The sequence below is a fragment of the Corythoichthys intestinalis genome, chromosome 13 (assembly GCF_030265065.1).
Source record: "Corythoichthys intestinalis isolate RoL2023-P3 chromosome 13, ASM3026506v1, whole genome shotgun sequence".
NCBI classification, from domain to species: domain Eukaryota; kingdom Metazoa; phylum Chordata; class Actinopteri; order Syngnathiformes; family Syngnathidae; genus Corythoichthys; species Corythoichthys intestinalis.
Window position 1 is genome coordinate 23160886 of NC_080407.1, and position 24111 is coordinate 23184996.

A 24111-nucleotide genomic window follows, 5' to 3' on the forward strand; every position below is an offset into this window, starting at 1 on the left:
GTGAGTATATTGTTACTAAATAGTGCCACCTAATGTATTTGTTGAACTTTCAGTAAATGATACTGTAGCGACTTAACCGTTCTGCCCAAACGCATAATGGGAAGTGGTGCAACCATGACTGTGTGTGGTGGCTGCAATGGCTATATATTCTCTGAGTTGGGTACACTTCAGGGTGTTAAGAAAAAGATCAACTCCTATCATTTTTCCCCACGTCGCTTCCCACAATATTTATAGGTGCTGTGGGAGAGATGAAAAAGCTTTTGCCAATTAAAAGCACGGCCCAAATGAATGCTTGTATCTACTCCACTCTGCCTCTTATCTCTGTATATAAGTAAAACGGCGCAATTGTAGGCTGTTTGCTGCAATGCGTGAATGAGTCGTACAGCGAATGCGTTAATTGCGATAAATATTTTCACGTCATTAATTTAAAAAAAAAAATCACCGCCCGTAACATGATAAATTTGACAGCCCTACATTTAACAAAACAAAAAAAATGCATTCATTTGGGATGAAATGCATAACTGATGCTACAACAATCTAACGATATACTAGCAAGCGGGGTGGCCAGTGGGGCGGCCAACCAATTAATAGGGGTGACCGTGGCCACCCCTGGCCACTCCCTGGGGGCGCCACTGTCTCCATGAGCAGTGGCATCAAAAAATTCAAAGTCGTTCCCTTATAAAATCCCGATTATTTTTTTTATATTGGTATTTCAAAACTTAAAATGGCTATAAAATAATCAGATTTTACACTAGATGCACAAAAATCACCAAATGCAGAGATAATCACCTATATTTTCAGGATCAATAGCAATATTGAACATACAGTGGGGAGAACAAGTATTTGATACACTGCCAATGGGAAAACCCATTGGCAGTGTATCAAATACTTGTTCTCCCCACTGTATATAGGTTTTTGACCAAAATAGCAAAAAAAAATTTTTTTTTAATTTACTACAAGTTTTTAACAGCTAATAAAACACTCACTTTAACATCAGAAACTTAATTCTTGAGGAAAACATGTAGAATCAATTATAAATAATAAAGAGATGGCCGCTTGAGGACAGCCCAGCTCTCCAGTCTCCAGCTCTCCCATGTCCACCAGCTCGACCAGGACGTTAATCATCATGGAGGCCGGGTCACACATCTCGAGCTCCACGGAGATCTCCATGTTCTCCTGCTGGGCAAGCTGCTTGGCCTGGACCTTCCTGGCCAGGTAGCCATCGTTCATCGGCTGGTCCGGCTAGCTCCCTGGAAAGCTCGGGCAAGATCTCCTCTTCATCCTCTTTCTCCACTAACTTGGCGCGGTCCAGGTTGGCCTGCACGTCACCGGGGAAGAACTCGACAAGCTTTAGCAAGTGCAGGCGCTGGGGCGGCCTATTGCTGACCAAAAGCAAAAAGGGCAGTTATAATTCATTTTACGTAAATATTTCGAAGTAGCAAAACAAAGAGCTTTTTAAATTGAAAAATCTTGTGAATGAATGCATAAATCCCTGATTTTTTTTTTTTTTTTTTATTAGATAGATATGAACGTAAAACAGTCTAGATTGAAAAAGAGCTCATTCGGATTGGGATCCCTGTGTGGGTGCGTGGAATAAAGCCAATGATGCTATGATGATGTGAATCCGATCAGAGATTCAAAGAGGCTGTTCAGGATTTATTTTTGGTTTAATTCAGAGAATAATGAGAATGTGTGTGTGTGTGTGGTGTTCTGCAATACAGTACAACCATATGCAACATGTCAGTTATATAATACACACACGCGCATATGCTGTATAAAGGGCGTAGGTTTAGTCTCAACATTGGTAGGGACGATAAAACTGCATAACCTGCATGTACACTTTTTGCTGGGGACAGGACATTAATAAGACCAAACAAATTGGGTAAGCGGGGAAAAGGGCCACATTTCTCAAGAGTATGAACCTAGTTAATTGATAGGCTAAATATATCAGTACTGACTGACTAATAACTTTTACGTGCATTGGTTCAGGTGATTCAAACCTTTGTTTTCAAAACCTACTAAAGAAACATTTTGAAAAGTTCCAGAATAAATGTCTAGTTTTTATTCGGAAACATAAACATAATGAAAATAATTCAATTAATAATGGTAGTGTCAGTTTTATGCTTACAACAAACGGGAAGGCAATCTAAATTCTCTATACAACTGAAGTCATTATATAATGCAAATAAGATTGCTAAATATTTTTTTGTCTCAGCTTAACTTCATCTACATGAACTGTTATTATTATACTGTAGTATAACCTAATACATGATATATTAGTCCAAAAAGATGACACAAAAAGCATTGAATTAAGACCATAACAACACCGTGAAGTATGACCCGTCCAAAGAGCATGCGTGCCCTCTAGTGGAGAAAAAACATTGTTACCTCTGATACTTGTGATTGGTATAATGGAGTCATGTGGTTATTGTTGCTCCGTCTCATCGGTGAAACTGAGACAGCCATTGTCGGCATCTCTGGAAAAAAAAAAGTCAATATATAGAATAATGAGAAAAAATGTAACGACTAGTTTAATCCAAAGTCGTGGAGTAAGAGTACTGTTGCTTCTTCACACACCTACTCAAGTAAGAGTACTTTTTAGTACTGCGTGGTTAAACTACGAAGTAGAATTTTCTCAAAATTTACTCATTGTAATGGAATAAATGTAACGTGTTTGTATTCTATTCTATTCTATTCTACTACAAAGACAGCGTTGTATTTGACCTCCATTGGTTGTTGTGGTTGAGTTTTTGTATTGGAAATAAAAGTGCCCGTGTACAGTGATCTCTAGCTACTTTGTGCTTCAAACTTCGCTCCCTCAGTCCATTGCGGATTTTTTTCAATAAAAAAAAAACAATAATAATGCAATATTTTATAGAACTGTCCCGATCCGATCACCTAGTCTATCACTTTCGCTCCTGCTGCTTTTCTTGGTCAGGCAGTGCACTGGCATTGCTTATTAAAGTTAAAGATGATTGACAGACGTTAAGGTTTGATCTTGCCAGAGACGCTGGGAAGCTGAAACTTCAAAGCGCCGCATAGGTCAATCATCGTTTAACTTGTTTAATAGTTGCTGTGGCAACTTATTGTGTGTAAGTGAGCAGCTTGGGGGGATTTGAGTGGATTCACTCAATGAAGCATTTAGTAAAGACACGCAATTTTCTACTTTATTCTTGTTTAAAATAATTCAGTGGGACAGTTACATGGTTAAAACATCAAAATTATTACATTTTAAGTGCTTAAAAACCAATTATTAATATTTGGTGGAAAACACAGACGACTAAAAAAGCAGTTTCTGCTCTTGCACCCCTTTAAAGCGGAAATGTGAAGTAAGGTTGGCCAACCATGTTTTTGAATAATATCAATGGCTAAACAATTATAAGCATATTTTCGTTATTTTTTTTAACGCAACCCTTCCAGATTCTTTGTTTAACCCATAGCAACGCCCTTGACAACGAAAATGCTTTTCTTCGACAATCTTCGGAAATCTTCGGAAATTACGTCACACAGAAAAATGCGAGGGAAGTCCGCCAGAGTACAGTATTGCTTCTCGCTAAGATGCCACGGTGGTGTGTGGCAATGTATTGTTCTCAATCTAAAAACTTCTATGACTGGCCAAAGGATAGCAGGCCACGGAAATGTACATCTTTGGTTCGCACGAAGCGAATGAATTTCACGCCATCACCGAGTAGTGTTCTCTGCTGCAAACACTTCAAAGATGCCTGCTTCCTCAACTGGTCTGCTTATGATCAAGGATTTTCCAAAAAGTAAGTGTGATTTTTGGATAGATGACTGATGACTTTGTCAAAGCAGAGCTGCCAACTGTTATGGAATGAACAGTAGAAGCTAGCGACGTTAGACGAAAGCTAACCCGTGGCAATCCCCGATCACAGTTGTTGTTGCGTTCGCTAGGTTAAGCGTGTTTAAATTATGCGTTATCTACGATCTTGTCCAAAAGGGTTAACCCACTGTCAATCGTGAAAGGGGTGTGGATGTGCATATAAGTGGGTCGGCGTCGCGGTAATTCACGGTCAAGTTGCCGTAAGAGACACACACCGCTGGTGAGTTTGTGCAAATTTATTTGTATTTGCATTATGTATTTCCACCTTCATGGATCAAGCTTTGCATTGCTTTTGGACGGTTCGGCGTTTCTTTCACAGTGATCGCATGATAGCCTTCTAGTTTGTGTTTTACGAGAGCCGCTGACAGGTGACAGTTGACAACTACCGTGTTGGTTTAGCGTAGCCATTGTGTCAATCTCGTAGCGAATCAGCGAGCGACGCAGGTCACGCAGTGAATCATGGAAAATGTAGTCTCGGGACAACACTGAAGTGGTGCTTTGTAATCTATTCGCTTGTGTGAAAAAACTACATTTCCTCACGCCATTAGACGCCACTTCTACAGGCTCTATCTATCGCTCCGCACAGCCTGCCGAGAGCCCCAAGCTGTGTTCGTACTGTTAGCTCCATGTGTTAATAAAGAAACAAAGTTGTCAGCACATCGTGTGTTCGATACCTTTGTCAACAAAAAGCTTATAACAAGACACTATGCACGATCCGTTTAAGAGAAGCTGGGACTGGAGAGCTGTGAGTAGTAGGAGGCGAGGGGGAGATGAGCGAGAAGCAAAACTTCCCGGTCGAATGTGGCGGCAGTGCGCTATTATTTTGTTTTCTTATTGTTGCCACAATAAAGTGGAGAAAGCCATCAACGACTCATCTCCTTCTTTACCCCCAACATTTTTATATTATTGTTTTATATGCGCGAGAGCTGCTGGATCTGCCAAAATAAACATGAAGTGTGATTATTATTTTTTAAACAATGTCATCAGATAGACAAAAACATAAACTTATGTGCAAATGCCTGCATCTTCAAATCATGAAAATAATAACAGCGAAATCTTACCAATCTTGTAATCTCGATGGGTCTTGTCTCCATTCCATGTCAGGTAGTCTAGGCACATTGTTTGCATCCTGATTAGCGTCTGGCTAATACATGTTAGGTCCAACATAAAATTCCAACCTCCTCTTCTTCCTCCAACTCTTCGAAAACTTGGGTCTCCTCCCTTCCGCTCGATCTATCGCTTATATCGCAGCTTGAATTATTGTTTGAAGGGCTTTGTATGGCGGCCGTATGGAGCGCTGCCATCGCTGTTCTCGGTGTGACGTATCACTTCCGGGTTCGTCCCCTTTCAGGCTCGAACTTCGGAAACGTGATTATTTTGTCAAATATACAACATATAAATTATTTTTTCATGCTTTATTTGTTGGACAATGTTTAATTACTTTAATTGTGACCCTATTTGGCATGTTATGCAATTACTTCACATTTGGTCTTTAAAACATACTCCTGTATGTTAAGCCAAAAGAAATGTTGTGTTTGATAGAACAATATGTCTACATGCTGTCATAGCAGATTCATGGCACATTAAGCCTCTGAACTATTTTTAATTTGTCCGTTTGCAGACACCACGCAACCACTTACGTTTCAACCCAGCCATAAAAAGAAGGTAAGTAATTATATTCATTATTTGAAATGTCGGTCATTTTTAGCTTGGAATCATTAATTGATGTCTATTATTTAGTTTAAAACAAAACAAAACAAAAAAACACTTTAAAAAATTGTTCGCTCGCACATTTTAAACTTTTAAACAAATCACACCACAATGAAAAAAATAGTGTCTGTAGATAGGTCACGGATTTCTACCTCATAGCTATCCCTTAATTGTATTTTTTTGGGTACTGTCACATTTTCCCCGATATTTTAGATGATAAATAATCGATCCAAAAAAAAAAAAAAAAAAAAGAAAGTTTAAAAGTGAAAATACACGTAAAAGAAAATCTCGACCACTCCTTGATGTCTGCAATTTCTGCTACGCGTGGTACTTCGCGGTTTTTCACTTATTGTGGCGGGCTCTGGTCCCCGTTAACCCCAATAATGCATGTCCCTGCAGCTAGAGGGCACAATGACACACAATTTGAGAACAAAATAAAAGGTCCAATAAGACATTTGTTTTTAATGCCCCCTTTTCACAAATAGTGCTTTATTCAACGTGACCATGTAGCAAGAAAAAAAAAAAAGCTTTTTCAACATATATATATAATTCCCAAAGTTAGATACACTATTGTTTCAATATGTTTTCTTTATCTATTTATTTTTAACCGCGATTAAATCACGTGGCGTCGTTCATTTTTCTCCGCCTCTAGGAATCGTATAATTTTGCAAGCTCTAAGGATGATTCCCAGAGAGGAGTAGCAATACTCGAGACAAGGTAAAGTTAAGTTAATGTAGCGCTAGTAAATAAGACTTACGTCACTGTACTTTGCTAACGCATCTTTAGCCCTGCGGAGGGCTAGGTATCTACTAATTATGACTACTGTTGATGCGTGGCTAATGTGTTTTTCATACAGGCTTTATTTAATCTGTAAAAACTGCGCTGCAGAGTCATGAGGGTGTCAAATATAAAAATAATAAAGCTAACTGTCAATTCGAGCTCAGTAGTCATTGATGGATAAATCACCAAGTAGCACTGGTGCCTGATGTGCTCAAATACATCAGGTATCATACATTTATTTTGAACACTGCAAAAACTCAAACTCTTACAATTTAGACTAGAACCCAAAATTAGCTTGACACAAATGGAAATTCAATTGAGACACGTGGTAAAAACACTTAGGGATGTGTGATATCAAGAGTGATTACATTTTTAGGTATGAAATAAGAATTTATTTTTATAAGTTTTTTGAGCGAAAGCAATGATTTTTCTAAATTCTAGCCACATCTGAGATGCAATTGTTGGCTGTTTTCAACAATGTACATCTAAAATAAAGACATTGATTGTCTAAAAATGGTTCAATATTAAGTGAAGTGTCTTGTTTTCTCATGTAAATTTATAATTGCTTTCTACCTAAAAAACAATGTGTTTTATGCGATTACTCGGTTAATCGATGGAATTTTCAGTGGAATACTTGATTACTAAAATATTTGACCGTTGCAGCCCTACTTTTAAAGCACCGTAAAAAAAAAAAAAACATTTGACAACGGAGCACTGCTGCCAACATGACTTGAAAGCGAGGGGGATTTTTAACCTCTCTCCCAGTTTTTATTTGCCACCGATTGATCACGGAAACGCGGAGATATGATCCATTATGTTTCATAATAGGAAATATGTTTTCTTCACCAGAGTAATAATGCTTTATTTTTGTAGATTTTCTTGTCTTGATGGAATTCAATGATTCTTTTGTATTTCTTTGGCTCAGGAGTCTCTCCATTACACTCTCATTAGCTGATAATGACGAAATATATTGTCATATGAGCAATTCATGTTTTCATATTATTTTCCAATTCCATTCAAATACTTTAACTTGATAATAAAACGCAATTCCAGACGGATTGATACAACTAATTAAAAAACATCTAAAATATGGCAGAAAGGATTGAATGGAGCCTAGTCTTACATTGGATGGAATTGAAATAGCGGATATGAAGTGTAACAATAAACATGTACATTAGATACGGAACAGAGGTAACAACATTGTTCCAAGGGGAAGGGTTTTATGAAACTCTAAAATTGAATATATAAACTGCAGGAAAAAATGGCTGTGTCCTTACAAATACTTTATTTCCAATAAAGCAAAGGATTTAAATATTTTACATAAGATATACTGTATTCAACAAATTTTTCCTCTTGCTAAATTTCTTGATATTACTGTGAACTCCAGTGGTAAAGTTTGGTACTGCAGAGCAATGGGGAAAATGACATTAGTTTGTTAGCATGCTTTTAAAGCCTGGTTTTTAAAACCATCGTTATATCTTAGCCACTTAAAATAAAACTTCATGCTTAAAAAACGACCCATATATACATGTTTATATCTGTACATTTTATTAATTTTTCTTTTTTGCTTTTGACTTAAATACAAAATTAGTCCGGAAAAAAAAATACAAAGATGAGTGAGAAAAAGGCAAGAATCTATCACAAAATGTGCTACTTTTGACATTTTCCACATCACTGTTGTAGTAAACCCTTAGAAATATACTGATAATAAGGAACAAAAATAGGCTAAAACAATTCCATACAAAAATGATTACAATGCCAAACAGAGGCCTGGTAATAAAGTTCAGTCATTTAAATGAGGGTGCAAGGGTTCATTTCATATATATATTCTGCTCTAAAAAGGTCAACAATAAAACTTTATGGGGAGATTTTTTTCTAAAATAAAAAGTCACGTTGGTTGAAATAATTCAATAACATAGTAAGCAACTGCTTGCATCAGGCTGCCATCTATGAAATCTATGAAAATCAAATGGTGACATGCTCGACCTTGATTCCACAATTGGAGGATATTTTGACACTAAAACAGTATACTGACTTATTGACCTAAGTTAGTTCGCCTGAACAGTATCAGTGAGCTAAAAATCTAATTTTTAAACCTAAAACATACATACAGATCTACAACCCTGCTGTGTAAATGATTAAAACAAAAATTATTTTTATTGATTAGCATTAGTCATCATTTATTTCGGGCACATTCTTGGGTCACCTCCTTTTCAGCAAGCCAAAATCAACTGGAAGTGACCCGTAAATGTCCCCAAAATAAACAGTAAATGACCCGGACGTGCCCCAAAAAGGAAACGAAGTGACAGAAAATCAACAGGAAAATGTTGATTTTGAGTAATTTTCTATTGATTTAAGGACATTCTTGCGTCACTTCCTTTTTCAGTAACCCAAAATCAACGTGAAGTGACCTATGAATGCCCTAAAATCAACAGGAAGTGACCTGATATCAACAAGACGTGTCCCCGAAATGTCTCCAAGTCAATAGGAAGTGACCTGGTATTAAGAGGAAATGTCCCCAAATCAACAGGAAGTCACCCAATATTGTCCTCAAAATGTCCCCAAATCAACCTGAGCGGGTCTTTGATCTGTATCTACCACAGCAAAGCCCCATATTCATCTCTCCAGAAATTGCAATTTCTAATATACTGTGATATTAAAACTCGAAATCAATTTTCACCAGATAACCAGAATACCTCTGTTTGGGAAAGGCCTGAACGATAGTGTAGAAAAAATACATTGTGATATATCTATTGCCAAAGCTCCACAATTAGTTTTTGCATTGGTTGCACTGGTGTGCCTAACTTTTTTCTTAAGGTGCACCAGCACAAAATGAAGGCATCAGCAGGAACCCTGGGAAAACCCACGCAGGCACGGGAAGAACATGCAAACTACACATTCATAATGTGAATTATTTTTAAACAAGAATAATTTCTTTAAATCCTTGTTTTCATTGAGTGAGTCCACTCAGCTTCTCACACCTTCCTCCTGCTAAGCAGTGCGGCCGGTACTTAAAGATAGCGATGATTGACAGGTCTGTAGCTTTGATCTAGCTATAGACGGTTCGGTAGCTCAATGATCAGATTGTGTAAATCAGAGGCTGTTCTCAGCAGCGTGACCATTAAAGTGTGAGCGAATCTATGGCGCTGTACAAGCTTGAAGCGTGATTGCGTGTTGAAAAAAATATATATACAGTATATATATATATTTATATCTTATATCGCACGTCCTTGCGGTGGGAGTATCCGCACATTGCGATAACGATGTTCATACGATATATCGTTCAGGCCTTACGTACAAAACTGTATATGTAACTTTTGTACCCCTTGGTGTCCTGATTTTTTATTGTGTAAATTATGTGATTTAAACTAAAACTGAAGGACAAGTAGCGTTTTCAAAATGTGACTTTTTTTTCCCCAAAAAAACCCATGTTTTGGTGTAAACTTTGGGAACTTTTTGGGTGTCAAACATAAGAAAGCCTTTGTCACTAGTGTCCGATCTATATGAAGTGGCAAATGAACGGTCCTTTTTTTTTTGTCCATCTGCACTTTCGCTTCAAATAGATCGGACGTTTAGTTCCGTTGATGAGTTCACACGTTTCGACACCGTGCCATTCGCAAATCAATGCTGGCCTAAGGATGTCACAGCGAGGATGCTCTTTGCTTTGAATGTTTAAGCCCGCAAAGAAAAACGCTCATACCCGCACGGGAGAAAATGCATTTTGATAGCGTGTCGGAAAGGTTAGTAGTCGCCCGATGAGGAAGTGGGCAAGGCCGAGCCACGAGACGCTTCTTCGTTCTAGTGCCCTTTATTAACAAAATACAAAACAAATTCGGACAAAAACAAAAATGTTGAGCGGCCGTCATGCTCAGATGGCGTTGGACAATCGAATCATATGGGCCAAGTAGAGGTCCTGGGGAAACAAAGTGCCCCGCTTGGCGTGGATGGCGCACAAGTTAGCGTCCCCAAACAGCAACACCAAGAGTGCTTCGGTTGCCTGCGGGAGGAACGCCGTTGTGAGCGTGACGTCGACACGAGCGAGCCACCTGAGCAACGCTCACCTCCTGAAGTGCCATTAGGGCAAAGACCTGCCACTTGAGTTCACGTCTGATGACAGTCTGGCACACCTCAGGGAACTGCGTGTGGGGAAGGATCTCAATTTATGGCCGCCATCGGGCAAGTGAGGCCTCACCAGGTGTAAGAAGGGTGCCTGTGGTAAGAGGACTCGGGTGCTTTTCTGATATTTGCGGATCTCCATCAAGGCCTTGGTCCCGGGGCAAAAGCGACGAATCCTGGGCAAGCGTTCTAGAAGAACAAAAAAAAGCTCGGACGATTGACGGCCCCAATGGTGCGGCAGGTGGGGCAGGCTCACCTGGGCGTAAGGAGGGACCCGGGCATGAGGAGGGACCTGGGCAAGGGGAGCGCCTGGGCGTGGACGGGGCCAGGGACAGGGGCCTCTCGGGCCCTTCATCCAGCTAGACAAGGTCTAACGGCGCATGCCGTCAATTATAGTGGACTCTAAATGTTTTAAGCCACATCCCAGTCAATTTTGGATGAAATGTTGAGTACATAATCTTTATGACATGAACTTCATGTAGTTCGGGACATTTGACACGACCACAGCCTTGACATCATTTAGTCACATGCTTGTACCAGCCAACATGATCAGAGCAAACTTCATATTTCACTTAAAAGATTTTAAACAACAACCTAGCAGGTTAAAATCAAATCTGCTCATCATCAATATTGACTCTGCTTCGAACTTTAAAGTGCTTGTTCTTCACCATCATTGTTTATTTTCCTTCATAATACATACTTTGTTTTTGTTCAATTGTATCCTCCTGTTTCATTGTTCTTGTCATCGTGCTACTTTTGGCCACTACATTTAAATGTCCTTTTTTATATTTTATCCTGATATTATGTGATATAGTTAGGAGGGTCATTCAATGAACGAAATGATTAATTTTTTTTTGGGGGGGGGGGATAAGGACTTTTAAGTCAGATAGAAGCTTACTTTTTGTCTTACTTCTTTTTCACATGGATTTGATTTCATTGGCAGATAAAAAATACTGAGTTTTGTTGATTATACTGAGCCCCTAAAATGACATTGACAGAAACTAAATAAATTTAAGCAATGTGGTGCGCACCAGAAACAATCTGTCTAACAATCTACCTAGCAATGTTTGACACGGCTAGTAACTAGACAATACATTTGGAAAGTAAACCTCAGAACGTACTTTTAGAACAGAACCCAGTTTCAAATGTGAGCATCTAGAGTTGACTGCCTGCCAACTGGAAACTGGACCAACTTGAATATCCTCTTCTTCATGAATGTAAGCCCGGCTGTCGTGGCCAATGACATCACCAGATTCCAAAATAGAACACGAGAACGAAACCATACGAGAAGGCATTCTGGATTGCTTCAAGTCAACATTGAAAGCTTATACGGTGAGACGGCGTCTTCTCGAAAACCATGGCCGAAACACTGGTGGACCATCTTCAATGTCCGACCTGTCTGGACGTCTTCAAAGATCCTGTCATTCTGCCGTGCAGTCACAGCTTCTGCCGTGAGTGTCTGCGGCGATGGAAGGACAAAGGAGAGCAATCATGTCCAATCTGTAAGACACGATTTAGGTCGATGGATCCAACGTTGAACTTGGCACTGAAGAATCTGTGTGAAAACATGACATGTGCCTCAGTCAAGTCAGAAGATATCTGCAGCTTGCACCAAGAGGAACGCAAACTCTTTTGTTTGGACCACCAGCAGCCCGTGTGCCTATGTGCAGAGACGCAAAAATCCACGTTGGCCACAAGTTCTGTCCCCTTAGTGAAGCGCAGCAAAATCTCAAAGTGAAACTTCAGGACGGTCTACAGAACACGACTCAAACATTATAATGACTGTAGAGAGACCTGCAATGAACAAGCAGAGTACATCAAAGTCCAGAGGGAGAAGGTTGAAAGCAAGCTCAAGAAGTATTTTGAGGAGCTTCGTTGTTTCCTTGACTTTGAGGAGGAGGCCAGGTTGGCCGCGGTCAGGGAGGAAGAGAAGAAGAAAACTCAGACCATCACGGAGAAGATTGTGGCTCTCGAGGGACAAATGGCCGCTCTCTCGAGCGTGATCAGAAGCACAAAAGAGCAGTTGGCATCCAGGGGCGTTTCCTTCTTCAAGAATCTCCAGACTGCGATGAATAGAATTCAAGAGCTGCCCGATGAACCGGAGCTGCTCCGAGGAGGTCTGCTAGATGAAGCAAAACATGTGGGCAACCTCAAGTTCAACGTATGCCAACGGATGAAGGAGACGCTCTCCTACAGTTCCGTCATTCTAGACCCCAACAGGGCTCATCCAGTCTTCAGTCTGTCCGAAGATTTGACCAGTCTGAGTTGGGTAGAAGAAGCACAGCAGCGTCCGAAAAATCTAAAGAGGAATATGCGGTATTTTGTGCTGGGTTGTGCTTTGGACTGGGGAAGATACATTTGGGATGTTGAGGTGGGAGACAACAATGATTGGCAGGAGGGGGTTGGGTGGGGGGGACCATTGTTTTTTTTAGATAATTTACGCACTTGCCGCATTGGATTTCGTAATGGTAAATACACAAAACCATCTACCGCATATGGAAAATGGAATCCACCGGTCAAAGTGCAAAGGGTCAGAGTTGATTTGGACATGAATGAAAGGTCACTTTCACTCTCTGAACCGCTTACAAACACTGAATTGTTTTCCAATAAGAACTCTTCCAATTGGCCAGACTTGTCCGGTAACTCCAAGATGTATCCTTACTCTTACACAACAAGTAAAAGTTCTCTGAAAATAATCCCCCTTTCGCCTCTTGTTACGACTCCCATGAGTCAGTGGTCATGTTGAGATGGCTTGATTTTCCGCATGATGTGATGTGAATAATTTTCTTTTTATCATGATCAATGGTAAACTTTCGGTCTTCAAAACATTTCAACCGAAATTGCATCTTTAGCTATTTTTGGCTGCTAGTTTTCGGCGCCGAATTTTCGGTCATTGTACTCATCTTCTCCACGTTTTGCACAAAGAAAAGACTGGCCGATGACACAGCGGTGGTCATAAAAATATCAGTGGTTTTCTTGTGTCTTGCAGGTTTCAGAAAATATATTGGTGCTGAGACAGAATCTCCTGGTGTTAAAGAGGATGTGGAGCTCCCCCAAATCAAAGAGGAGGAGGAGCCTGAGCCCTGTCAACAGAAGGAATGAGAAGAGCACCTGCCAATCAAAAAGGAGGAGGAGGAGCTGTCATATGGTAAAGAGGAGGTAGATGAGGTGCATATCACCAGTTTGACTGGTGAGCCCTTGAAGAGTGAAGATGGTCAGAGTGAGGCCAGCAGAGGGGCGGAGCCTCCAAGCGGCTCCAGCAGCAGTTCAACAGAAGGATTGCAAGCAGACATTGCTCCATCATACAGAGATGGTGCCAAATCACACTTACCTTACAATGATGATGGTCATAAGATATCTCACATTAATGACAAACTCTGGAAATGCTCTCAGTGTTGGAAAACCTTTGCTACTAAGCAAAGTTGTCGTAGGCATATGAGGATCCACACTAGTGAAAAACCTTATGTCTGCTGAGTTTGTGGTCAAAGATTGGCTCAAAAGCAAGACTTACATAGTCACGAAAGAACCCACACTGGTGAAAAACCTTTTTCCTGCTCAGTTTGTGGAAAAGGAGTTTCTTCAAAGAGAGAACTAATAATTCACACAAGAACCCACATTGGTGAAAAACCTTTTTCCTGCTTGATTTGTGGTCAAAGATTTGCTCGGAAGCAACGCTTAAAACAACACACAAAAACCCACACCGGCGAAAAAGCTTTTTCTTGCTCAGTTTGTGGTCAAAGATTCACAGAAAAAAATAACATGAAAATGCAAGAATTCACACTGGAGAAAAACCTTTTTCCTGCTCAGTTTGTGGCAAAGGATTCTCTTCAAAGAGAGAACTAACAATTCACACACGAATCCACACTGGAGAAAAACCTTTTTCCTGCTCAGTTCGTGATCAAAGATTTTCTCAGAAGCAAACCTTAAAACAACACACAAGAACCCACACTGGCGAAAAACCTTTTTCCTGCTTAGTTTGTGGTCAAGGATTCGCACATAAAACATCCTTACAAACTCACGAAAGAATCCACGCTGGTGAAAAACCTTTTTCCTGCTCAGTTTGTGGTCAAATAGTCAGTCATAAGACCACCTTACAACGACACACAAGAACCCACACTGGCGAAAAACCTTTTTCCTGCTCAGTTTGTGGTGAAAGATTCAGTCACAAGAGCAACTTAAAACAACACGTAAGAACCCACACTGGCGATAAACCTTTTTCCTGCTCAGTTTGTGGTCAAAGATTCAGTCACAAGAGCACCTTAATAGACCCTACTCACGTGACATCACAGCCACGCCCCCGCGCCATGTTGTCCGGATACTCGTCATGTTAATGCATTAGCGCTTCGTAAATTCCTCCTATTATGGCGTGTTTTTCTGCTCGTTAACATTAATAATCAAATGGTGAAGTCGTGTATGGCGGTCGGTTGCAAAAACAGAGAAGATAGACGGAGAGACTTGAAGTTTTACCGTATTCCGAGAGACCCGAAGAGGAGACCGAGATTGACTGCTGCAATTCGACGAGAAAACTGGGCTCCAAACGACTACCACAGATTATGTAGTAGTCATTTTATGTCTGGTAAGATGCATTTAAAATATACTTAGAGGGTTTTGGGCTGACAACCACAATTAAGATCATTGCTAGGCTAATCGCCGACAACATACACTCAGACGTTGTGAATGAACTACCTGAAAATATATAATTATAAGGGGATAATCAGACAGTTGTCATACAATTAATTTACAATTTCACTATTGAGGTCAAAAGCCAAAAAATAAATTCAACTAGGGACAATCTGGAGTAGTGCTATCGCACTTCATATTAATGACATATTATATATGTATGTAGTGAGAGTGCTATCGCTAAACCATATAAACATTAAAAGTCCTAGCTCCATTGACAAATGACATGAAATACATTAGACTTGACAGTGGATGTTAGCAAGAACAAAAGATTTTGAATTGAACATTTTCTAACTCACCTTCCGAGCACAAGATTCCTGCCGAATTTTCGTGTACGAGGACCTGTTTCACCCAACCAGCAACGTAGCATTTATAAGCCTCCAAGCTCTTAAAGTTTTTCAAACTTTCGTCAGAATAGGCTGATTTTGTGTGGACAAGATAGTTGTAAATATCAGGATAGCAGATGTCAGGCAACGATGGCGAAGCCAGCGGGTCGAAAAACATCGATTTAGGCATCAAATACGGATCTGGCGAATGGATAAACTGAAGCTTTTCCACGTAACGCCTTTTATGCAACGCATCCAATGAGTTTACAGCGTCAGATAACACCGGGGCTTCCACGAATTGCTCTATAACTTGCTCGACTAATTGAAAACAATGAGAAAAGGTCTAAAAAATAGGTACAATATGGCGGCCGGACACAGCGACACGCCCATTTTGTGACGTAGGTGAGTAGGGTCTATAGAGCCTACCCACCGACGTCATAAAACCACGTGCTCGCTGTATGGTTCCGCCCACTTGTCCGTCATTTTGTCTCTCTATTAGCATTGGTTTCAATTGATCGAGGAATTTAAAATGCATTTCATGGAAGACCCGGTGCTTTCTGATGCCGTAAACTCACTGGATGTGTTGCATAAAAGGCGTTATGTGGACCACCGACGTCATAAAACCACGTGCTCGCTGTATGGTTCCGCCCACTTGTCCGTCATTTTGTCTCTCTATTAGCATTGGTTTCAATTGATCGAGGAATTTAAAATGCATTTCATGGAAGACCCGGTGCTTTCTGATGCCGTAAACTCACTGGATGTGTTGCATAAAAGGCGTTATGTGGAAAAGCTTCGTTCTATAGACCCTACTCACCTACGTCACAAAATGGGCGTGTCGCTGTTTCCGGCCGCCATACTGTACCTCTTTTTCAGACCTATTCTCATTGTTTTCAATTAGTCGAGCAAGTTATAGAGCAATTCATGGAAGCCCCGGTGTTATCTGACGCTGTAAACTCATTGGATCCGTTGCATAAAAGGCGTTACGTGGAAAAGCTTCAGTTTATCCATTCGCCAGATCCGTATTTGATGCCTAAATCGATGTTTTTCGACCCGCTGGCTTCGCCTGACATCTATCTTGTCCACACAAACTCAGCCTATTCTCACGAAAGTTTGAAAAACTTTAAGAGCTTGGAGGCTTATAAATGCTACGTTGCTGGTTGGGTGAAACACGTCCTCGTACACGAAAATTCGGCAGGAATCTTGTGCTCGGAAGGTGAGTTAGGAAATTTTCAATTCAAAATCTTTTGTTCTTGGTAACATCCACTGTCAAGTGTAATGTATTTCATGTCGTTTGTCAATGGAGTTAGGGCTTTTAATGTTTATACGGTTTAGCGATAGCACTTTCACTACATACATACGTGTATGTTGTCGGCGATTAGCCTAGCAATGATCTTAATTGTGGTTGTCAGCCCAAAACCCTCTAAATATATGTTAAATGCATCTTACCAGATATAAAATGACTACTACATAATCTGTGGTAGTCGTTTGGAGCCCAGTTTTCTCGTCGAATTGCAGTAGTCAATCGCGGCCTCCTCTTCGGGTCTCTCGGAATACGGTAAAAATTCAAGTCTCTCCGTCTATCTTCTCTGTTTTTGCAACCGACCGCCACACACGACTTCACCATTTTGAGTATTAATGTTGACGAGCAGTAAAACGTGCAATAATAGGAGGAATTTACGAAGCGCTAATGCATTTCTATGACGAGTATGCGGACAACATGGCGCGGGGGCGTGGCTGTGACGTCACGTGAGTAGGGTCTATACAGTCGCCAGATCCATATTTGATGCCTAAATCGATGATTTTTGACTGGCTGCCTTCACCGTCTCTGCCTGACCCTGATATTTACAACTATCTTGTCCACACAAAATCAGCCTATTCTCACAAAAGTTTGAAAAACTTTAAGAGCTTGGAGGCTTATAAATGCTACGTTGCTGGTTGGGTGAAACACGTCCTCGTACACGAAAATTCGGCAGGAATCTTGTGCTCGGAAGGTGAGTTAGGAAATTTTCAATTCAAAATCTTTTGTTCTTGCTAACATCCACTGTCAAGTCTAATGTATTTCATGTCATTTGTCAATGGAGCTAGGGCTTTTAATGTTCATATGGTTTAGCGATAGCACTCTCACGACATACATACGTGTATGTTGTCGGCGATTAGCCTAGCAATGATCTTAATTGTGGTTGTCAGCCCAAAACCCTCTAAATATATATTAAATGCATCTTACCAGATATAAAATGACTACTACATAATCTGTGGTAATCGTTTGGAGCCCAGTTTTCCCGTCGAATTGCAGCAGCCCATCTCGCTCTCTTCTCTCCGGGTCTCTCGGAATCCGGTAGAACTTCAAGTCTCTCCGTCTTCTCCGTCTATCTTCTCTGTTATTGCAACCGACCGCCACACACGCCTTCACCATTTTGATTATTAATGTTAACGAGCAGAAAAACACGTTGTAAATAGGAGGATTGTACGTAGCCGTAACAGGTCAACACGATGTGTTGCCAGACAAGTGGGCGGCACCAGTCAGGAGAGCGGAGTTGTGACGTCACGTGGGTAGGGTCTATAGAACATTTAAGAACCCACACTAGAGAAAAACCTTTTTCCTGCTCAGTTTGTGGTCAAAGATTCGCTCAGAAGGATCGAATAAAGAGACGTGTGTGTTGGTGTGAGAAGCAGTGGCTAATGACTGTTTTGCCAGTCAACCATGCTGCCTTCATCAGATTTTGCACGCAGGTTAGGTTAGGGTTGGAAGTTACGTTCATATTCGTGGTACACTTTATTTTTGTAATTGCATTTTTGTTTGGACTTTGCCATTTTGTGTTTTACCTTTTCAGGCCATTAAAGTCTTTTCCTTGATTCTCTCGCCGACTGGCAATACTTATATCATAATCTCCCATTTAAACTACACTTTTCACATTTAATATTTGAAAATGCAGACCCCAAATTCCAAACATTTAAAATAATTCATAAATATTGTCATTAAATAAATATGGACATTTAGAATACATTGTTCAATATTGCAAAAATAATTAAAAAAAAAAAATACTGTCTCACAAATGAGTTTTTTGTGTGGGGGTTAATGTAAATATATATATTTTTTCAATGTAATGTAAGTATAATTTTTTTTTCAATGACTATAACTACTCGTGATTGACAGAAAAAAGGACTATGACAGTAAAGTCATGTTCTTACAATAAGAATAGTTTTTTTTTCTTGTAGCAATTCAAGTTTTGGTATATCATTTTTGTTAAAAATAAAAATCTAAAGACATAAAACATTGAATCATTTCTGTGTTTAACTTTGCAGATTGTATATGTTTTGTGTTGAAAATGTTTTTGTCTGTTAATAATAAATTCTACACACAAAGTTCCTCGTCTGTGTTCAATTCAATTCAATTTTATTTGTATAGCCCTGAATCACAACAAGGTTGTCTCAAAGGGCTTTGCAGAGGCAATATGATACACAATCAGAAACAGCAAATGAAGCAACAAAGATGAATAAATAAAGTTCAAGTCCTGGGTATCCCCTATTCCTTAAACTCTCCATGTCGGCAAGGAAAAACTCCAAAAACTCCAAAGTCTTTGGGAGAAAATGAGAAACCTTGGGGAGTACCATAGTCAGGAGAGATCCACTCCCAGGACGGATAGACAGGAAGCCCCAGGACTGCTAATGGGAATTAGCAGGCGAAGTTACAGTCCGTAAAGATGCAGTGGAGTAAAGGAACAAGAAGAGGTCCATCTAGCCAGATGAGACGAGGGTAGCAACGAGGACGTCCATCCAGCCAGGGGTCCGGACAGTCAGGAGGCTGCAGCTGAAAAATAGCCCCTCCCCAGAGGGGAGGAGGGAAAGGGGACACCGGGTGACTAGTGATGAAGAGACTAGACAACTAGATATTAACATTGGAAAATAGAAATAAAGTAAGACAAGTGGTAGGTAGAGTGAGAAAAAAGGAGATAGAACTCAGTGGTTGTACTTCCCCCAGCATTATAGCTTCTAGTGAAGCTTAGACTAAACAGTGAGTCTACTCCGACTTCAACTAGCCTGACCATAAGCTTTGTCGAATAGGAACGTTTTTAATGTAATCTTAAATGTGCAGACTGTCTCGGCTTCTTTAATATTAGCTGGAAGCTGATTCCATAAAACAGGGGCTTGGTGGCTAAAGGCTCTAGCTCTGACAGTACTTTTAGAAACCCTGGGAACTACCAGTAGACCGGCATTCTGAGAGCGGAGTGTTCTGTTGGGGCGGTATGGAACCAGAGCATCGGTGAGATAAGATGGCCCCAACCCATTAATGGTCTTAAATGTAAGAAGGAGGATTTTAAATTTAATTCTAAACTCGACTGGAAGCCAGTGAAGGGCCTGGAGCACAGGGGTGATGTGCTCTCTTCTATTGGGTCCTGTTAAAAGTCATGCTGCTGCGTTTTGGACCAGATGAAGACCTTTTAGAGGACTTTTAGGACAAGCTGCAAGTAGGGAGTTACAGTAATCCAATCTCGATGTAACGAACGCGTAAATTATTTTTTCTGCATTGCTTTTAGATAAAATATTTCTAATTGTGGCTATGTTGCGCAGGTGAAAGAAGGCCGTTCTGCAGGTTTTTTAATGTGAGCTTTAAACGATAAGTCAGGGTCGAATAAAACTCCTAGGTTTTTAACTGTGGTGCTGGAGGCTACACTTACATTGTCCAGAGTGACTATCTGGGCAGCTAAAGAGTCTCTCACACTTTTCGGGCCTATTATAAGGACTTCTGTCTTTTCAGGGTTAAATAGAAGATAGTTAGTGCTCATCCAGGTATTTATATCTCGGACGCAGGTGCTTAGTTTGTCCAGTTGCCTGATCTGCCCAGGTTTAATTGATAAATACAGGTGTGTGTCGTCAGCGTAACAATGAAAGTTAATGCTATGTTTTCTGATGATATTACCTAGAGGAAGCATGTACAGCGTAAACAAGATGGGCCCGAGGACCGATACTTGCGGCACAGCATAACTAACTCTAGAGTACGGTGATGATTGCTTGTTTACATTGACAAACTGGTACCTATTCGATAAATATGATTTAAACCAGCAGAGGGCTGCTCCTCTAATGCCTATGTCACATTCTAGTCTCTGCAATAAGATATTATGGTCGATTGTGTCAAAGGCTGCACTCAGGTCCAACAGAACCAGGATGGAGACTAATCCAACGTCAGCGGCTAGTAACAAGTCATTAGTTACTTTGACTAATGCAGTTTCAGTGCTATGATGAGCTCGAAAGTCAGACTGGAAATGTTCAAATAAACTATTGTCCTGTAGGTGCTGACAGAGCTGTTTAATTACCACTCTTTCAAGGACTTTGGAGAGAAATGGTAAATTAGAGATAGGTCTATAATTGGCCAAGATATCAGGATCAAGACTAGGTTTTTTTCAAGAGCGGATTAATAACTGCATATTTAAAGGACTGCGGCATGTGGCCAGTAACTAATGAGGTATTTATTACATTTAGGATAATATCAATAGTTAGAGGCAGGGTCTCTTTAAAAAGTTTGGTTGGGATCGGGTCTAGGAAGCACGTTGATGGTTTGGAGGACATTATAATTGAAATTATGTCGATTTGGTCTACAGTGGTAAAGTTATTTAATATTTTAGAGGGGTTTATAGGAGATTCTGAATTTTTAGTCTGCACTTTATCAGACCTAAAAGTTGGAAATAATTCATTTATTTTATTTCTAACAGTTGCGATTTTATTGTTAAAAATGTTTAGGAAGTCATCACAGCAAGCATCACAGCTTGGATCCATATTATACGGCTCGCAGTTTCATTACAAAGTTAAGTGGCATTATTTATATCATACTCTCCCTTTCAAACTACACTTTTCACATTTAATATTTGAAACAGCAGACCCCAAATTCAAAAATTCAAAATCATTCAAAATACTGTCATTATATATGGAAAATTAGAATATATTGTCCAGTATTGCAAAAATGCTAATTACAAAAAAAAATCAATTCTGGCTCACAAATGAGTTTTTTGTGGGGGGATTAACATTACCATGGCACAAAAATGAATTTTCACTAATCAAAAACAGTGAAATTTTCTAACATTCAATTGGAGGTCGAAAATGAACACGATTATGATGAAAGTTCGATAATAGTGCCCAGTGGGGAAAAGTTAGCTGCAGATCTAGACTGTGGAGTCCAGAAAGGAAATCTATCATTGGTGTTAATTAGTCTGTGGAGTTTATTTCAAAAATTCCTTATCGTTTGTGATTCTTTTATTATTTTCAGGGCTCCTGAGTGTTTATGCTAATGCAAGTCAATATGGATACTTAGCATGCTAATAAAAAAGATATTCACAGATCTATCGAGTCAAATAAATTCAAATCCAGCTCAATGTTTAAAAATCCCCTGCAGCCAAAACAAAGTCGCACCAAACTGCCGTAATTCATTTAATTCTGCGGGACTATGTTTTTTATATGCATAATGACACCACACTAGAGACACTCGTCTATACCTCAGGCTGCTCTGCTGAAAGTTAACGAAAGGACGTCAACATGGTGAATGTGCTTTAGACGTTGTGGAAACATACAGAAGAAATGTACAAAGGAACGTTTCCACCGCTTCCCTGTGAAGAACGAGGAACTATATAATCTGTGGTTACTCTCTGCTGCATATGACATACATACACCCATGGTAAAAGTACTGTTTTGGAGAATTTGCAGCGCACATTTTCATCGCTATCCTCTCCTGAAACCAAATGCTGTGCCTTCAACTGTCCAAACGTCTTCAAGAGCTTTTGATAAACAGGTAAAAAATAATTTTCAGATCTGAAAATATATTGCATGTTAGGGTGTGCGACGAGAGAGGATCCAAATGCAGACAGGGGTTGCTTTTACGCTCACAATGCATTACTGTTGAGATGATATAGCTTCTTTCCTGAATTAGAACTAAGCTTAGAGTATAACGTAGGCGTTTTTATTATGACACCATTGCGAATATTCGCCCAGCGGCAAAATAGGCATGCAGGAATCCACTTATCTCATTGAGAGCTGCCAATCTGGGCCTGCTGGCCTTGGGTTTTTTTCCAGTTGATCTTGTCCATGAAGAAAAAAAGTTTCAAGAACACCTTTGTTGAGAAGTGGTAAAAAGTCTTAGTGTTCACTTGCAACGATATATTGAGTTCCTTAAACTCGAGTCCAGCTCCAATTCTTGCACTTGTTGATTAACCAACTCCCATTCCCTGCAGCAAAAAGATTCCCCATCTGTTGCTATTTGGAGACATTTTTTGTACCAACACCACCAGTCTTCTGATTTTGGCGGCGGGAACTTGCTTCGTTGCCACAATTAAAAAAAAAAAAAAAAAAAAAGCGGTGAAAAGAACAATGTGATATCCCTCTGCCCTGCTTACCCAGGCAGCTCGTTCTCTTCTCTGCAAAGCAACTGAGTTACTAATGTTGCTGTTCTTACTGCAGTTATTGACATGCAATGGTAAGTTTTAATAACTTTATCCTCAAAACATAGCCAACACTATTGATTGCATGCGTCATCGGTTATTCTTCTGCATGAATGTTTTTTTTTTTTTATTAGTATGCTAATTGTCCACACAGACTTGCATTAGCATAGCTACTCTGGAGCCCTGAAAATAATAAAAGACTAACAAACGATACGGAATATTTTGAAATCAACTCCACTGACTAATCAACCCCCCCTAACTCGAACAATAAGCCTGATGTCAAAAATCATGAACTCCCCCTTTAAATTCAAGTAATTAGTAGAATTTTTCAGGGTTTAAAATTACAGTAATTTTATTACATATGTGCCTAAAATGTTATCTGTGTGATTTACGAATATTTTGGAAGAAACATTTACTGTGTTGTGAGCGAAAGTCATGGCATTAGCCCAGGCGTGAAAGTGGGCCGGAACACGGCGGAACGGCGTATCGGGATGAACTTTTCAAGCGGAACGCTGTTCCGATATTCGGTGCTTTGATCCCTAAAATATGATGGCAACTGTCAAAATCCCATGTTAAAAAAAGAAAAACTGCCACGCTGCAACACACGCATCTCCAATAAGAACAATCTACTAATGTCAGATTTACATACACAAGTGTTAACAACAAGTCTCATAAAGAGCTTGTGTAGCGTCATCCATTTCCACTGATATGCATTATTCATTTATTTCTTCGACAAATGTTCGTTGACAAATGCAGGCAGCAAAAAAAAAAAAAAAAAAAAAACTGGCCTCTGCTGATGGTTCAATTGGCTGACAAACTGACACATGATGAGCAAAGGATAGTTATCTCTGATTGGTTTAAATGAACGTTCTTTCTCCCCAAGACTCGGGTGCAAAACGGGACTGAGATTTGCGGAAGAGGAGCCTGAGAGGGGCGGTTTGCAGCCGGAGCCCTCTCCGTTTTTTGGAACAACAAATTGAGGAAAAATAAAATGCTTGTTGAATTAAAGGAGCAAAGCAACTAAAAATGATCAGGTTTATTTTATTTTAATCTTCCATATTAATGTACACGTTGGACTTATTTTTGTTCATATATGTAAGGCTACTTATTTCCTTATAATAAAAAAAAGTCTGTTTGCTTTGTCTTTAAAATGTATTCCATTATTTATATATATATAATAATATATTCCAAGTATGTAATTTGTACTTATTTTATTTTATTATTTAAAAAAGTC

General features: G+C 39.8%; 2 protein-coding genes across 2 annotated transcripts in view; both read right to left on the bottom strand.

The window, feature by feature from the left end:
* Positions 1-2390: 2390 nt before the first annotated feature.
* LOC130928063 (gastrula zinc finger protein XlCGF57.1-like) overlaps positions 2391-24111 on the bottom strand; it is a 64221-nt gene continuing 42500 nt past the window's right edge. Inside the window, exon 3 of the mRNA XM_057854280.1 lies at positions 2391-2477. Coding sequence (XP_057710263.1) covers positions 2476-2477 — 2 coding nt within the window. The 3' untranslated portion in view covers positions 2391-2475. The remainder of the gene's footprint in view (positions 2478-24111) is intronic.
* LOC130928095 (histone H3-like centromeric protein A) lies at positions 9662-12415 on the bottom strand. The gene is made up of 3 exons (XM_057854327.1): positions 10524-12415; positions 10393-10467; positions 9662-10328 (listed from the first exon to the last, which is right to left on the bottom strand). Exons 1-3 carry the CDS (start codon positions 10800-10802, stop codon positions 10200-10202), a joined length of 483 nt encoding a protein of 160 aa, XP_057710310.1. The 5' UTR covers positions 10803-12415; the 3' UTR covers positions 9662-10199.

Excerpts from the sequence above, each read along its gene's own strand:
- LOC130928095 (XM_057854327.1), bottom strand. The coding sequence starts at position 10,802 with ATGAAGGGCCCGAGAGGCCCCTGTCCCTGGCCCCGTCCACGCCCAGGC. Across the intron at positions 10,468-10,523 it reads AGGCACCCTTCTTACACCTG|TTCCCTGAGGTGTGCCAGAC; the intron begins GTGAGGCCTCAC and ends CCCCACACGCAG. Across the intron at positions 10,329-10,392 it reads CCCTAATGGCACTTCAGGAG|GCAACCGAAGCACTCTTGGT; the intron begins GTGAGCGTTGCT and ends TTCCTCCCGCAG.